This window comes from Melospiza georgiana, chromosome Z, assembly GCF_028018845.1.
Source record: "Melospiza georgiana isolate bMelGeo1 chromosome Z, bMelGeo1.pri, whole genome shotgun sequence".
NCBI classification, from domain to species: domain Eukaryota; kingdom Metazoa; phylum Chordata; class Aves; order Passeriformes; family Passerellidae; genus Melospiza; species Melospiza georgiana.
The window spans coordinates 24,188,688-24,205,842 of record NC_080465.1 but is presented as its reverse complement, the minus strand read 5'-3'; the positions used below and the strand labels follow the sequence as shown (position 1 = coordinate 24,205,842).

The window sequence follows — 17,155 nt, the reverse complement described above, 5'->3', positions numbered from 1 at the left end:
GTAAGCTTACCAGTAATTCGGTTTTCAATTTCCCCTTGCATCTGGAGGGAGTCCACATAAATGGTTCTGTTTCCAATGATCCGTGCACACGCAATTCCCCTATATGGCTGACAGAACCCATCTTCATGGTAATGGTCTCTGCAAAAGACATGTTAGGATTTCATATGCAGATGTCTCTCTGCTGCCAATGGATTTTTACAAAACATATTCTTATAAAAGTGGAAAAACCTCAAAATACTGTAAACCTGAAACTGTCCCATTCCTAAGGTGCAGCTTTTTCCTCCAATTCTCTCTTACCTTGGAAGTCTTAATGAGGGATCCTGTATACAGCTCATTACAGAAAGAAAAAAACAAACCCCAACATTAATTTGAAAATAATAAACTAATAATGGAATTTGACAGATGGATCTCTTAAAAAGCCTTTAGAATGAGACAGCAACATAGATCTAGTTACATGTCCCCATGCATTTTTGGCATCCAGCTGTACTCCATAAAATTAGGCAGTTTGTGCTCTTCTCCCACTTCTCTCTCCCGCTCTTCATTTCCTGTAGTGGATAGTAGAAGAGTTCTTGCCAAGCTTGAATTAAAACATGGAATAAGAGTAATCAAGGCTATAACCTCTTTTCCTCTTCTCTCTAGTGAAAGTCAGTGCCAAATTTCTCTTTCAACATGTATTTCAATATAGTTTTCAATTCAATGAAGCTTTGGGCCTTTCACTCCCTTACACCAACATAAATATTTTGGCACAAAAAGCCCTAGCCTAAAGGCTCAGTGGTTCAACACTTCATCCCCAAAACCCCTGTAAATAATACAGAGCCAATCTGCAGATCATAACTGTCAGAACACTGAAAGGGGACTTAAGAGAGAGAGCACTCTCTTAAGAATAAATATCCAGTATGTCATGTGTTTCCTCCAGCATGGCATTGCCTCTGTGCTAGGATTCACTAGCCCAATGGTTATTTACATCATGCCATATACTGCATGATGGACCAGAAATAGATTTTAAAAAATCTAAAAAAAATGTGTCTCTAGAATAGGGCATCTAAAAACTTAATTAGCTTTTGTAAATAAATGGTTCAAAAGTCTGAGATACCTCTCCAATACCAACATTGAAGTATTACTTCAATGCTCCTCTGCACTTTTTACTTTATTATCTTTGGATATTAACACCTGTTTTGGTCATGTGGGTTCCCCATTCCCTTACAAATACTTCCACCCTTTCTTTGGATATCTCATGAGCAGGAAAAAGCTGTCAGTGACTACATGTAAAATTTCATAACTTTAGCTGTGATAAATCAGCATGAAAACCCTCTCTCTGACAACAGCTAGCCAACATTGCCTGTGCCTACTTCAGCCCCTCACACTGATACCTTACTCTATCTTAGGAATCTTCTCATTTTTCCTATGCTGTGTCTCCCTGATAAAGCCGACCACTTCAGGGGAATGGTACCAATATTTCTTACTCTTTGGCCATGGAAAGTTGGGCAGGACTGTCTGTACAGGTAGCCAAAAGGTGGAACTAGCAATCACCACTTGAGCTGCATTTCCTCTTTGCCTCCCAAAAACACAATGATTTACCAGGACTCTTGAGAAGTCATGGATATAAAGCATATCATGCAGTTGTTATCCAGATATGGCCTTTATTTCCTATCACACTATTATTTAAAAATATTTATAAAGCACATTTTTTTCTACAAACCCTGACACAAGTTCTACTTCCTCAAAGATGTGTAAGTTTTTGATTAGGGTGGATGAAGTAAAGGACGAGTCATAGGATCAACTACTCCCTGCAGTGACATTCCTTCATTCTTACAACAAAACCTGTAATTTTGCAACAATTGCATCATGCCTGAAGGGACAAAAATATCAAAGCATTTTGTCTGTGCCTGTTTTATGATCCTTGACCACCTCAGTAGGAAGTCAGCAATTCCCAAAAGGAGCTGAATGAATATGAAACCTCTTTTTGACCTCTTTCTAAAGAGTAAATTCATACCCCTATCCTGCAGAACAAAGTCTGCAATGTATCTTACTGAAACTGTATCTCACCCTTCAGGTCTCAGTTCAGGGCTCTCTTGCCAATACCTAAAAAGAAAAAAAAAAGCACACTCCAAACAGCATGGGTTTGGGGACAAAAGCAGTGTGACCTCTTACTTAGCTCTGTTTATTTATTTTTGTCAAGAACTTTAAAACACAGCTTAGATATTATAAATACACACATATGCTCCCCTCTCCCATGTTATAGTCAACTGCTGATTGTACTAAACTAGATATGACCATTACCATGGACACAAGCAAAAGTAAACAGTAACCTGATGTCAGTTAACTCTGACAGAAGTGTGGCTGTTATTCTACATGCATCTTTGTCAGGTCAGAAAACTCAGTGAATCCTGTTTGACTAGTAGTGGTACTGAGAGAACAAAATTTGATTAGTCTTCTTAGGAAAAAAACTAATTTCAGCTGTCAAAGTGGCAGCAGTGAGAGTCTCCTGACAGATTATTCTGTCCCTCACCTATATGTACCCTTGGGACATGGCAAAAAATCTGCAACAAAAAGCAACCTGGGGACAGTCTGACAGAACAACATAGGAGTGGTACAATGCGCAGTTTAAACGGGAGCCCTTGGAACCATGTGTGGCTTTGAATCATGCTCCGAACAACATGCCAGCAATCTAGTTGCTGATCAGAGCATTAATTAAAAGCTGCTGAAAACAGACAGAAATACTGACTCTTCAATTTCCTGTTGCTTGAACTATAATGTCTGCTCCGACCAAGAACCCTGGTGAAAGAGAAATCTGACTCCACAAAAGGAACCCAGAATAGTTCAATTTGTTCCACTTGCAGAAATCTTACAAGCTATCCACCACAGGTACTTTTTTACCTTTGTTCTTTAGTTTGCACATATGTCAAGGTAGCATTAACTTTTCTCTCCAGTGATTTTCTTCCATTTTTAAAGATTTTTTTTTGTTTTTTCTTGCAAAACAGAGTCAGACACATGCTACATGTTGGTCTTTTTTGCACCTTTGCTGGAAGGCTGAATCAACTACATTGCACCTGGAAACTGAATTTCTCAGTACTCAGAATGGAGGTAAGGTATTCTCTTACTGAGTGAACTCTCCTCCCAATTACACAACAGATGTTCGACCAGAGTTTGGATTTAAAAATAAAATTGTAAAGAATATGACTAAACAGACCTTTATTCATAAAACTCCAATTTCCATACTTCAGATTCAGTGTTATCAGTTTTCCAGACTCAAAAGGTAACCTTCTGCCAGAACAATTCCATTAAGAACTAGGGTTTCTAATCAAAAGCAAAAGTAGGAGAACCTACTACTTCAGTCACTCAAAAATAAAACCAAAATATTGATACTATTTTTATGTACAACATGGAACTTGTACAAGGTCTGAAAACATCTTGACAAACCAAGCACTGATCAGCATTTACAAGTTCCTCATCACACATGCACTGCAACACCTCATAAAATACAGCTTGCCTTCAGGTTTGTGGGTAGAAGTCCATATGAAATGGAGAATTAACCAAGCAAGAAGTGTAGAAGAAAGATACAGATTCAATCATACAGTGCTACTCCTCCCATTGTTAGAAATCACAACTTCCAGGAACATCTGGGTCTATAAAGGAAGAACTGGATGAATCAGTGCCTCTGAAGAGGAATAAAACCTAGCATGATGAAGAGAAAACTCTCTAGATGGAGGTTATGCAACTCTTCCGTAAGATAGCTATCTGCTCTAGAAATACATAAATGGATTTTTAGATGTCCTTGAAAAAAAACATAGTGGACATCACTACCCCACCCTCTCATTAAGCATTACTTTAATTTTGCATATGACACAGAAAGCACACCAAACAAAATACTACAGAAGGAAACACACTGACAACAAAGATGCTTTTCTTCATGGAAAATTTGAAATGTGGAAAGAATATGTCTGGGCACAATACACTATATGCTATCTCTGTAACACCACCTATTGTTTGCCACTGTCACAGCTGAACAGACTAGAGGGCATAAGAAACAAAATAATCACAGTTAAAAAAAAAAAAGGCAACCATGGAAACTCTGTTCAGTACTAAAATCACCTTCTGAAGCACCTGAATTTGAGGCGCATTTTCAGTATGTATTTAGTGCCCCTGAAAACACAGTAAATGCAGACTTGTGGTTTTCCTTAGAAATAGGGAAAACACATGAAGCTCTATTTTTAGCAAGGATTCACAAAGTGAATTATGAAAGCAGAACTGAGAGGTACCAGATATTAATTTGCTAGTGAGACACCTTTATTCTGATTGCATACCACAAGTTTTAGTTACAAAGACAGCAGAAACTTATAAGTCAAAACTATTTTCCTGAAAATAGAAAAGACAAAACACCATGCACCAGCCATAGGAAGAAACTCAGAAGTTCTCAAGAAAATTCAAAAAGAGTAAGTTTTTCAATTTAATACATTGGAAAAAATCTCATTTAATAACACCCTACCAACCTACCATAGCAGTTATATGGACAGACATATTCTCAACCTATGCTTTAACAAAGTAAAACATAAGCCAGTTTATAGATTATAATAGTATATTCCAAAGGTTAGCTATCAAAAAGTAGTAGAAACTTTGTTATAGAAGCTTCCCACAAGCACACTAAATGCAATTAAAATTTCCTATAAATTTTCCCACAACAAATAAACCTGAAACTTTGACTCTCTTCCATGCTGTCCAGGGATTAGAGCAGCTTTTAATCAAGAATTGTTAAATACTCAGACCTCCCACTAATGTTTCATTATAAACAGAATGGCAAAGCAAGGACAAATGCACTGAAAACCACAGATTATGATAGATGAAGGAAAAGACAAATTATATATGTCAGCCTATTTGCTATTCTTAGAGAAATACAACATTTGGTATGCAGTTGCTCATCTTATCAGGATGTCTTAGGATTTCTGATAGTTACAACTTGATAACTAATGTCAGAAGCTGTGTAAAGAGAATTATCATGACAGACAGCAAGATTAGAGGAAAAAGGATAGGCATCATATTTCAGATTATGAGTTTACTTAGCCTAGTGTGTGGCTACTTCATAAATATATATCACAGAAATTTCTTGACCTGCAACACTAAAAAGAATAAAGGAATAAAGAAATAAAGAGTCTATGTTTAATCAAAGAGAGGCAAATCTCTCTGATGGAGAAGAGCATTATAAAGGACTGCAGTAAAAAACAAAAGTTATTTCAGGGTTTTTACATATATATATATATACACATACATATTTATTTATTTATATGGTTTGTTTATACTGAATCTCAAAATCAGGACATCTTACAATGTTGAACTACAGTTTTTGTAATTTGTTACTCCTACTCTTGATGTGTATCATATCACATCATAGTGCTGAGAAGTAAAGCCTGTTCACAAGAGGATCACTTTTCAATGGTTAAAATTATTTTTACATGTAAATATTTTGTAAAATATTTAAAAATATTTTACAAAATATTTACATCTCCAAATATTTCCTCCCCCAATAGTCTACAGATGAGAGTTGAGAGAAAAAAAACATACTACCCTTGTCATATGCCATATTGATTGCATCTATAGGATTTTCCTCCTTTCAAAAACAGTGAATATACATTAATGTTATCATAGAAAAATACTAGGTACCTTCTGGCCAGGTTTGTATATTTGCCTTCAAGAAAATATCAAATATAGCACACAATTTCTTGTTTCACCATGAAGAAAAATTTTTCAAGAAATGCTGTCTTTTAAACAATGGGCTTTAAAATTGCTCATTCTCATAGGCCTCCCGTTGTCACAGGATATCAATGTAAGTTTTACTACTGACTTTCAAGGCAATAGCACTGAGGTGTAAATATTTGATGGAGAAAAAGAATATAATTTTTTTAGAAAGTATGGTTTGAAATATTATTATCCATTGAAGGGCTGGACTAATGCCAGGTGCTTCTGACATCAGCCATAACACAGGGCAGAAATTCAGTAACACACACAAACAGGTATTTGCTTTTAGTGTAGTTTTGAAAACCCAGGTGTACAGGAAAACCTCAAAAAAAAAATCCCAAACCCACAAACCATAAAACACCCAAAACTCCACACATGCCCATTTGTACCCTTCCTGCTGAAGCCAAGAAACTAATGGGTGGCAGGGACAACTTGACTGCTGTATTGGGCCCTTGCCTGAATGAAGGCCACCCTGCACCCACATCATGGGAGAAGAGAACAGGCTTCCTGCCCTACCTGTATCCATTCTCTGAACAAACAGTTTCATCCTCTGACCAAAGGCTTCTGCAAATAACCCACCTTTCCGGCACATAAAATCATTGTTTGCACATCTTCACCTGCGCCTAAAGATCCGCGCCCCTGGGATATTAGGAAATCCATACTGATGTACTTAACTCCTCAAAAAAAGACTTAGAACATAAAATATTTGGAATACAGTAAAACTTTTCCTTTGCACTAAAGGAACCTAAGAAATACTATCAGAAAAGAAGGGGAGCCTAGTGTTAAAAACAAAAACCTAACAGGCAGGGGAATTTGTATAAATAGTCATAGCTCAGTTGAAGTTAATGGGCCTATGACAATTTACACTCACAATGGATATGGCCCGTGACTTCTGTTACCAAATGCTTATTGAGGGTAACAACTCAAAAAGAAAGATGCCCTTTACATTTAGCACACAACATGGACAAACATTTTGTGCTTGTTATCTGAAAAGTAGTACATCACAGAATCCCTTAAAGAATTTACTGAAATTTCCAATTACTGAACAGAATAATTGTGTTGCATTTGATTTAGATATTTATCTACTAGTTACTAAAAAATACAGTGTGAACTGAAACTCCATATTCAATGCCTAAAATCAGTAAAAAAATAACTGCTGATCTTTATTCTACTGTTTCTATTAGATGATGTATTTGTTCATATTAATCATAGGACCTGAGAGAGCATTTTAAGCCAGCTTATACATAAAGGAACATTGAAATGTCATCAGTAAAAAAACAGCTACAAATGAAACTATTGTTTGAGACAAACTAAAGAGAAGACATTTGTCAAAGACCAACTTGTAAACTTTAAAAACAACCTAATATGTAGGCTACTGAAAATATTGCCAAATTGGATTATGAAATCAGTATTTTTAAATACGAAACTCAGGCTCCAAAGTCTGTCTCTAAAACACAGTCTAAATAATATTTTAAACATATTTTCTAATGTTATTGTGGAAGGAGGAGTCTTTTGCTGCTAAATATTTAAAAATCATTTGAAGACAAGAAAGGGAGAGAACATCAATAGGGTTTAATCATAGGCCTTCTGACTGACTCATGACCCAAATTGGTCTCCTCAGTGGGCATTGCCTTAAGTGGGTGTCAGCACTCCTAGCTGAGCTGGGTCCTTGATAAAAGATACTACAATCAATAATTTAAGTGGATTAAACCAAAGGAAAATGGTGTTGCCTTCCTTTTTTTCACACACTCATCCGCTATTTTTCCTATAACAGCCCTCACAGGTAAACAAATACAAGAGAAAGAAACACATGAAATGGTGGCAGGTTGCTCATTAGGTAACTCTGCATGCTGCTATGGTTTCTTGGAATCATATCTACATATCATATTTATTACTGCTTTGCATCTTTAGAAGAGTTTTCAGTGTAGCAAAAAATGTTGTAGTTCCCAAGTACAGCACATACAGAAGTATAGACATAGGTGGCAGGGTTGCTTTTACTACAATAACCTGGGTAAAACAGTCGAGGAAGCAAAACTAAACAAGGACATCAATGTTCTGAATTTCTGTAAGAAATAGAGGATAGTCCCTAGCTGTATAACCAGCCACAATCCTCTTGATTAACACATGTAACTTCAAACAGATGATCTAATATTCTGCCAACAACATTCTACCTTCTGCCTACAAACTCCCTCTTTCAGTTAACTCAAAGGACATTTTTGTAAATTCTCCCTCTGCTTTCATAGGTGTTAGCACGTTGGGATGAAATCTTGAAATCACATGAGTCAGCTGGCAGTCCAGGGAAGGCTGCAGATCTGTTTTGCTGAATGTCAGGTACTTTTAACAGAAACATTTCTGTTACAACCATGGTTAGTAAAAATTTGAAAAGAAAAACCTTCAGAAAACTAATTTCAACACGATGGGAACACGAACCTGGCCATGCAGCATTCCACCTTCTCACTCACCAAAGAAGCCATTATGAGCCTTCTTCCCCACCCTTTTTTTTCAAGGCATGCTATGACCCTCAATGTGTTATGACTGTCTAATAAATTGTCTTTCTCTGACATCTCCAAGAAAAGTGAGCAGGGCCAACAGACCCTCTCTGAAGAGCCTCTAACAAGCAGCTCCCTCTTCCCTCTGCTGACAGAGGAAAGCAAAATTCTTAGCTGTTTTCCATCCTCATCCCGCCATGCCACCCTGAGTGAGTGAGTACACATAGGTACTCCAAAAAGGTCTCAGAAAAGTCCACCAGCCGAAAATCTCCAAACTGCTGCTGTATCAGACAGCAAAAAAACACCATCAGGGCCATCCTGGGCAGCTCAGAGGGGGCTCCAGCAGTGGGGCTGCTCATGCCTTGGGGCCAGTGCAGGGGACGTGGCAGCTCCACCCGGCTGGCTGGGCTTCAGCAAAGGAGGGATGTGACTAAGGGATCACATCACTAAGAGATCACAAACAGGAATTTTTTACTATAGTTCAGTTGATTTAAATCTACTGATAGACCTACATATATATATGCCAGGAAGACAGGCAGGAAGTAGAAAGTCTTGAAAGAAAAGACTGTGCAAGCATGGCTGAAAATTGCAAGTTATAAAAATCCAAAGAGGAGGGTAGGTTAAAAGGAGGACAAAGGAATAATTTAAAACATAAAAATGAAATCCTGTGGAAATATCTTAAAGTTTTTCATTTCAGTTGGCTTTTTTTTTTCTCTCTTTTTTTTTTATTATGGGGAATATAAGCTTTCTACAAAGTACTTTCTGCCTTTTTATAAGAGGTTAAAAAGTTAGAACATTTTTGTAAAAAGTTAAAAAGTCAAAATTCATTATTAAATGTTTTAAGTGTCCATGTCCATGCCATTAAAAATGTGATCATTTCTGGAAGAATGTGAGCCCATGAAAAAGTGAAAATAACTGTACTGTCATAATTTTTATTTTTTTTCTTCTTTCTTCTGTTTTTTTTTTTTTTTTAAGACAGACATAGATGGATTTTCTGTCTCAGTTACCACAGAGATTATACATCTGATAGCAGAGATCTTTGTAAAATAGCTAGAAATGATCACAGCATCAGCTATAAATTTGTTATATAATTGTATGTAGAAGTGTGCATCCTCAAAGTCTTTTGCAGAACACTTTCATTCAAACTACAGAAACATCAAGTATTTAAAAACATATAATACTGAAGTGTCAGTTTTCCAGTCTTAAGGAAAAATTAGTATATTCTATCTACTTGAAGAAGTTGACATCTTTTAAATTATGTTCTTAAAAACATCTAAGTGACAATAAGAAATATTTGTTAGTTTCTCTGCTACTTTTTATGGATGCAATACGAGATAATTCTAGGCAATGGTGCAGAAAGTTAGAGTTTGTGAATACTTCCCAACATTACAAACAATTATCATACCTTCCCTTCGATATGGCTTATTTGAGATTAAATTTTCCACAGTCAAAAGGTAATTTTTGCTTTTTGTAATTTTGGTTACTTTTAGGGAAATTGTTAGATGTTTCACAAAATAAGGGAATGGAATTTTTTTTTTTATATATTTTATTTCTCTTTAGACAAAAAATAAATTAAATCCCCAAACACAACCACTACTAGTAGAAGGAGCAGCCACTTGGTTGTGATGCTGTCACATTGTCTTGCTATTGAGCAGACACATGAGACATGGAACAGGCTTTGTCTCTTCCCATGAAACACAGTCTGAATTTGTCCAGCCTTTATGTAATTTCCACCTAAATGCATTCTAAGCCCAGTCTATGAGTGCACCTGCTATTCTCCCAACACTGTGCCTACGGCAGGCTTTGCACCCTTTGTGTGTGACACAGGAAAACTGCTTGGCACCCACGGGGATCTCCTAAGGTAAACTGAGGCACTGCATGAGGAGTTTGCTTTGGGCCCTGGAGGACAGGGACTGTGGAAGCAGGATGAAGAGTCAGGGCAGGGATGCGTACCATGGCTACCACCAGGTATGCACCATTTGACGTCTCCCTCAAATCGAGAGCAAAACCGAACAATTTTTGTGTCTCGCCATTTCTGTCTGTCGATGGATGACTAAGGATGCGTCTCCATCTCTGGGCTGGTCTGTACTGGAGACAGCAGTCTATTATTAGTGTTATCCACTTGTCATCTGTTCCAGCAGCCGAGGTCTGGCTAGCATGGCTAAGGAATCCAGAACTCATCAAATAATTTTTGTGTGTCGTCATAATTTCACATAATAGGTTTGTTGGTTTTTTCCAAGTTAGGAAAATTAGCTTTTTCTCCACAGGAAATTCTATGACGGTTTCAAGCAAGGCCTGTAGAGTTCTCAAAAATTAAAAATAGACACACATCTGCTTCAGCCACTAGAAGAGAGTGAAAATGAACAAACTTTGGGTCTGTAGCTTGCCTTTTCTGGAGCTGGGGTAAGAGTGCCCTGAATCACCCAAAAACGCTGGGAGGCTGGAGCGCTCATCCAGCCTTGACATAATGCCAAAGGTAACTTCCACCTTACATTTCTTCCTTTGCAATTGAAATTACTTACTGAATGTTTATCAGACTGTATTTTAAAGACCCCTTTCCTCTTTTTCTTTTATTTTTTTTTTCTGTGTACAAACAATTAATCCTGACTGTCACATTTTTCCATTTAAGTCTTTCTGCACTTAAATCTTTCTGCATTATAATAGTGGATACTGGCTGCATTGTTCCACAGGCAAAATAGCTCATATTCTGAAGTCAGAATTAACTTATTTTCAGATGCCACACCCATGATGCTATGCAAATATCATTAGCTTGATACTCTGTGAGTAGCAACTGTGCCAAAACCACAACTCTGTAAATTAATATAATTGGGTTTAACATTAATAAACTGTTCCCAAATCAAAACATGTGGCATACTCAATTAGGAGAACAAATGCTTCCCCAAGTTTCGTATTTCAGCATTTAGTTCTTAATGCTTAAAAAGTGAGATCCTGTATATACTGACACACCTGTCAGTCTGAGCCATAGAGTATATAAAGCTACAATGATCACTCACAGCACATTCTTGATGGAGTATCTGAATCTTGAAACTACTGATGTTGTGTTACATTATCACTTTTCTCTCTCACCCCCAACCCTGTAAAAAAATATGCAGCTAAACTTCTGACACTGAGCTTATCTTTTCTACAATAATTACAAAGTGTGGTGTAAAAATGCTACTTTGCAGCTATCTACAAATGAGTAGAAATCCATGGCAGCTCCAACCTGAAAAGTGACTACAGCTTCAGCTCTGTAACATGGCACATCTACAAGCATGCCTTCACTACTAAGGCATGCTTGTAGATGCATCATGCTACAAATTCCTGCATAATTTAACAGATATTTGAGCTGAGAGTACACCTTTATGTAATGTAGCATTATACAGTTGGACTCAATGAACTTAAGGATCTTTTCCTACTTAAATGACTCTATGGCTGGGAAAGCCATAGAAAAAGGGATGCAGCAGGACCCCCAGGCCTGCCAAAGGGCTCTGGGGGTGCTGGTGGGCAGCAGCTCAGGGTGAGCCAGCAGTGTGTGCCCGGGCAGCCAGGAGGGCAAACCCCATCCCGGGGGGCAGCAGACACAGCATCACCAGCTGGGATTGGGATCATCCTGCTGGATTCAGCCCCGGTGCCCTCACCCTGAGTCCTGTGTGCAGGGCTGGGCCCCACGCTCTGAGAAGGGTGGGAAGAAGGTCCTGGAATGGTCCAGAGAAGGACAACAGAGCTGGTGGAAGGGCTGGAAGCTATGTACCTGAAAAGTGGCTAAAGATTTTGGATTTGGCTGCTTTTGGAGAGGAGGCTGGTGGGTGACCTCACTGCTCTCTATGGCTTCCTGAGAAGGGGAGGAGGGGGGAGTGCTGGTCTCTTCTCCCTGGGTTCCAGCTACAGCGAGCATGAGAATGGCTCAAAGCTGCATCTGGGGAGGTTCTGAATGGACAACAGGAAACATTTCCTTACCCAGAGGGTGGCCAAACTTAAACAGGGTCTCTAAAGAGGTGGTCAATGCCCTGTGCCTGCTAGTGCCTTAAAAGGAGGCATTTGAACAATGGTCTTAATAATGGGCATTAACTTTCGTCAATGGAGTGATCAGGAAGCTGGAACAAATGATCATTGTAGGTACCAGCCAACTGGAGCTACTGTATTTTATTGTGCTGTATTGCTCTGTATTATGCTTTATTGTATTGTATTTTATTATATTATTTTTTATTCTGTGTGTTTACTCCTCTACTAGTGAAGATTAAGCTTTCTGAGGAGTATGAGAAACTGATGATGACAAATGCTTCTTGCATTTGTCTACTACTTTTAGAGTAGTAATACCTCAAATACTTCAGACTTTAGACTTAACAAAGCAATACCAATTTAAAAGAACAGATTTTTCTTAATGAATTTTCTTTCGCCTTCTCCAAAAATAATTCCCTCCATCACTGTTAATGCTATTTAGTTTTGAGTTGAATTGTTCAAATATTATTGGTTCGTACCATCTGTTTGACTTTCTCTCAATACACTACATTAGCTGCATCTAGGTTTTTTGGCTCTTTCAAACTGAAATAGAGAACATAATAATACAAAAGTGGGGGAAAATCTAACCATAAAGCCATAAAAATTGAAAGGATGATTTATGGTGTGGTGTTCCAGCATTATCTCATTTTGTTAAATTACCTACTTTTCATTAGAATAGTGTTCCTTTATCTTTGTGCCTAACTACACATTCACCCTTTCCTTATATGCACTTAAAGGCTATTCAGCATCCTAAGGAACTCTAATTAAACTCAATGTGGCATCAAATGCTTACAGGAAGTCTCAGGGACATATAACTGTCCTTTTGTAAGACATACAATAAATACTTTGAAAGCCATTTAAGCTACTGAACAAATGAGAGTAGGAGAGGGATAGAGGGAAAGAAGTAAAATCTACACACACTAAAGATTGCTGGTTACATCAGGGATGTCCAACAGCTGCAGTAGCTACTTGCCAAAACCCCAAGGGCCATTACTACTTTGAATATCAATTTACATATACCCTTAAAGGGAATAACAAGTGTTTAACTTTGCTTGCAACTTCTTTGGTTGTTTAATATAAACTGTTTTTCTGAGCTGCTAAAACCTAAGCACCTGCTGCTGATCTGGAATTTGCTGGAAGAGGGCGTGTTGGGGTCACACATTTGCAAAGAGCTGTAAACTGGCTCCTTGCCATGTATTGCACAGCTTATGAGTCACACCTTACAGCTCGCCTGATATGACAGCCTGGGCTTTTTTGGCTACCAAAAACCTAGCTACTATTCTGCAAAGTAGGAAGCAGGTTCTCCAAATAAACAGAATTCTCACCCACAGAAAACATCCACTCCCTTAAATATTCATATACAAGCTAAAAGCCTACATTTTTGAAAAAGAACCCTCAGGAAACGAAGTGTTTGTGTTGTTTGGTGTAGCCCACATATAATGTATGGTTGTAGCCCACATATAATGAATTACATTCGTTACTTGAGCCAACCCATTTAAAAGTATTTAAAAGTATCTTGATAGTACTGCTAATTACAAGTGGGCAAGCACTTCTGACATTTAACCCTAAGTTAGCTTAACTGAAAGAGATGTAACTAAATACTACTTCTTCCTAAGGTATTTAGAAACCTTGCCCAAATACAGGTCAAGTCCTGCAGGGTTGCTTTTTTGTCTTTGACACCAGTCTTTCTCAGTAAAGCAGTGCATCTGCATTACAATTTAATTCGCACAAGGGCATTTGATTTATACAATAGCAAAAAAGAGGGTCAAGCTTTCATGAAGATTTATTTTTAATCACCTGTGCATATGCTTGACTTCCTTTGGTTTTGGGGAGTTCTGAGCAACATGGGTTAGTGAGCATAACAGATTGAAGCAAACTATTATAATTTTTTCTGCCTATATATTCCCTGTAAACATCTTTTTTCATTTCTTCCCTCCCTTTCAGAAAGGAAGAAAACCTACCACTTGTAATAGTTTCCCCAGACAAAAACTGGCAGAAACACAGACACTTGTGTCTACTCTGAGATGGTATGTATATTAGTTTAAATACACATCTGGCTTTTAAAATTCATCAACTTTGTAAGCACACTGAATTTCTACTACTATCCACTAAATAATATAAAATGCATTAGATTGTTCATCATTTATTTACTTGTGATTAGAAAGCATTTAAGTGGAAGATTCAAGCTGAAGAAGCAATGTCATGTGGCAAGAAGCTGTGATTTGGTGTGGTGCAAAACAACCCAAAACAGTATTTCCACTGCTCTTTAACTCTGCCTTGAATTACACGTGTTCTGGGGTTTAAAAAGAGTGGGGGGAAGGGGGGGAAGTAATCTTTGAAACGCATGAGTAACATGAGATTAAAAAATCAGGTTTTATAACAAGATAGACTGTCAGCTTCCTTCGAGCACACCCTACATCTCTGGGCAGAATAGAGTTTAAATTTTAGTTACATGTTAATTTGTGATGTCATCAACATCTGAGCCTTTCTAGGCTGTATCCAACATAATTAGAGGGAAAATGGAAAAATTGCATTCTAAAATAGATAAAAGAGAAAAAATTTAGTGTAACCTTGGTTTTAGTTCTGTCCTTCCTCCAAATTTCCTGTCTTGGCCTGAAGGACTGTCAAAGGACATTTAAAATGATGTAGTCAAAAGTAGATCGGAGATTGTGGATCAAAATCCCCTGAAAGGAGCCCCAAACCCACAGGAGGGTGAAATACGGCCTCCCCCTCAGCCTTGAAAGAAAAAAAGGAAACTGACACACGGGGGCTAGGAGGGAATTGCAGCATGTTTCTGCCAGATCCCCAAATTGGATTGTCAGGGAGTCAGGAAACCTGCCAAGACAAACACATGCTGTTTAATGTAGACCAGCCCAAGATAATCTGCGCCTCAGTTCCTCACTCATAAAACAGGATAACATTCCAAACTTTATGGGGAGAAGAATGTACCTAAAACACTTTGAAATAATCTGATCCCATAGCAGAAGAAGACAAAAAATTCCCAAGATCCGCCATCTCCATTTGATGTACAAAACATGGAGAGGCAAAGGTTAAACAACTTGCTGCAATCACACACAGAGACAGGAGTACAGTCAGAAATTAAATCCAGACCTCTGAAATTACAGTCCTGTGTTTTAATCACAAAATTCTTTTTTTTTCCTTGATTAAAACAGGAAATGAAAACACAAGTATGAGCTTATTCTGTAACTTCAACATATTACCACAAGCATCTTAAAAAAACATACATAGTTCAAATATGGTTGTCTCAGCCACATGAATATCTTGATGAAACAAAAGGCGAGCATGTCATTCTGGAGGAAGCACATCATCAAACACCTGGTCCTTAAGGGCCTGAATAAACACTGTAACTTCTGAGTTGAAACAACCTTGTATTGTTTTAAAAAAACATCTGTTTATGTGAATTTTAAGATAATCTTTTATAATTTCCAAGATTAACAATGTTATCTGCGGCTAAACTATGTTGAGACCAAAGAAATTTGCCACACCACCTAAGGAAAGGAAGAAGATATAAGTGGTGCTGTTATTTGACTGCAAGGGAAGCATATTTTCTTCTTAGTATGTTGTTAGATACCTTTGGCTTGCCAAAGAGCTTTGGGATTCATGAAGATTCATCATATAATGAAAATGAGTTTGTTTCCATCATAAAGATATATGAGTGCCCCTCATATCATGCAGAAATTTCCTTTTGACGTCACAGAAAAGGTGTGCTTTGGGATATGTAGACCATGGAGAATAAATTGCTCATAAACCCAACCTCCTCACTGGAGTTTTCACAGAGCCACCTTACTGGTTTTAAACATTCTGTTTTTCACTGGTTGAAAGAACTTGTTTTTTCCTAACTACAGTTGCATCATTAATTTTCTTCATTGGTCCAAATCTTAAAAAAAAGTACTGTTGTCCCAAACTACTTGAAAATCAGACTTAAGAACAGGCAAATTCATTCTGAATAATTAATATCTCAAAAATTCCTCCACAAAGTAATGATTGCTTCTATTTGTTGGCAGTGTTTCTTCTCACCTATTTTTCCTTAGCATTCAATATACAGGCACCGAAAGTTGCAAACCCATAACAGATCTTAGTCAGAGTTCAATAAAACAGGGACTTCTCAAATTTTTTTTAAAACCCAGTTCTTCCGCACGAGGCTCAGCTCCTGGCATCCTAAGCAGATTTCAGAAAGGTCACATAGGGAAAAGTGCAGCAGTGACAACAGAGCTGTTTCCCATACACTTGGCTGAGCTTAGGGGAATTCCTTTCTGCCTGCATTCTGTGTGCCTTCCTCACTTCACAGAGGCCTCATCAATTTTCCAGAAGCCCATAAGAGCCAACAAACAGAATATTTGAATATTAGATATCTTCCATCCCAAGCTCCCTTCAAGATGGTACTACCATAGTTTAACTGCTTTAAAACCAGAATTTGCCCAAAGGGTAAAATTTAATCTAATCATTCAATTCAAAAGAAAATTATATTGGACTAGAGAACATGCAGTCTTTTAGAATAATGTTATCTTCTAAGAACATCACTTCTAGAAGGAAAGACAACTGTTTCTGCCCTTCTGCTCTTAGACTCCAAGATATTAATGCCCATTACTGTTTTAAATAATGGTCAAAAAACCATTCTCTGGTATTTGTTAAACATTTATTTTATATCCACACACTTGTACCTTTCTGAACAGATAGGATGTCTCTCTTTTGAGAGGCAAAACTAAAAATACTAATGATGCAAAAAGTAAAAGCATAATGTAGTGAGAGAAAGGATTGCTAAAGGGTTGTACTCTAGTAAAACAACCTTTTAATAGCATAGTCCTCTGGACAGCAAAGGCTAATCAGAAACTATTTTTTTGACCATGTTTTGAATTTATTTCCTTTGTAAATTAATCTGAATTATCTATTACAATTTAAGGTAATTTTAATACTTT

General features: G+C 37.5%; 1 protein-coding gene across 1 annotated transcript in view; it reads right to left on the bottom strand.

Annotated features, from left to right (window-relative positions):
• Positions 1-17,155, bottom strand: part of ROR2 (receptor tyrosine kinase like orphan receptor 2) — a 44,116-nt gene that overhangs the window by 12,068 nt on the left and 14,893 nt on the right. The window contains exon 5 of the mRNA XM_058044539.1: positions 11-138. Within this exon, the coding sequence (XP_057900522.1) occupies positions 11-138 (128 nt within the window). The remainder of the gene's footprint in view (positions 1-10; positions 139-17,155) is intronic.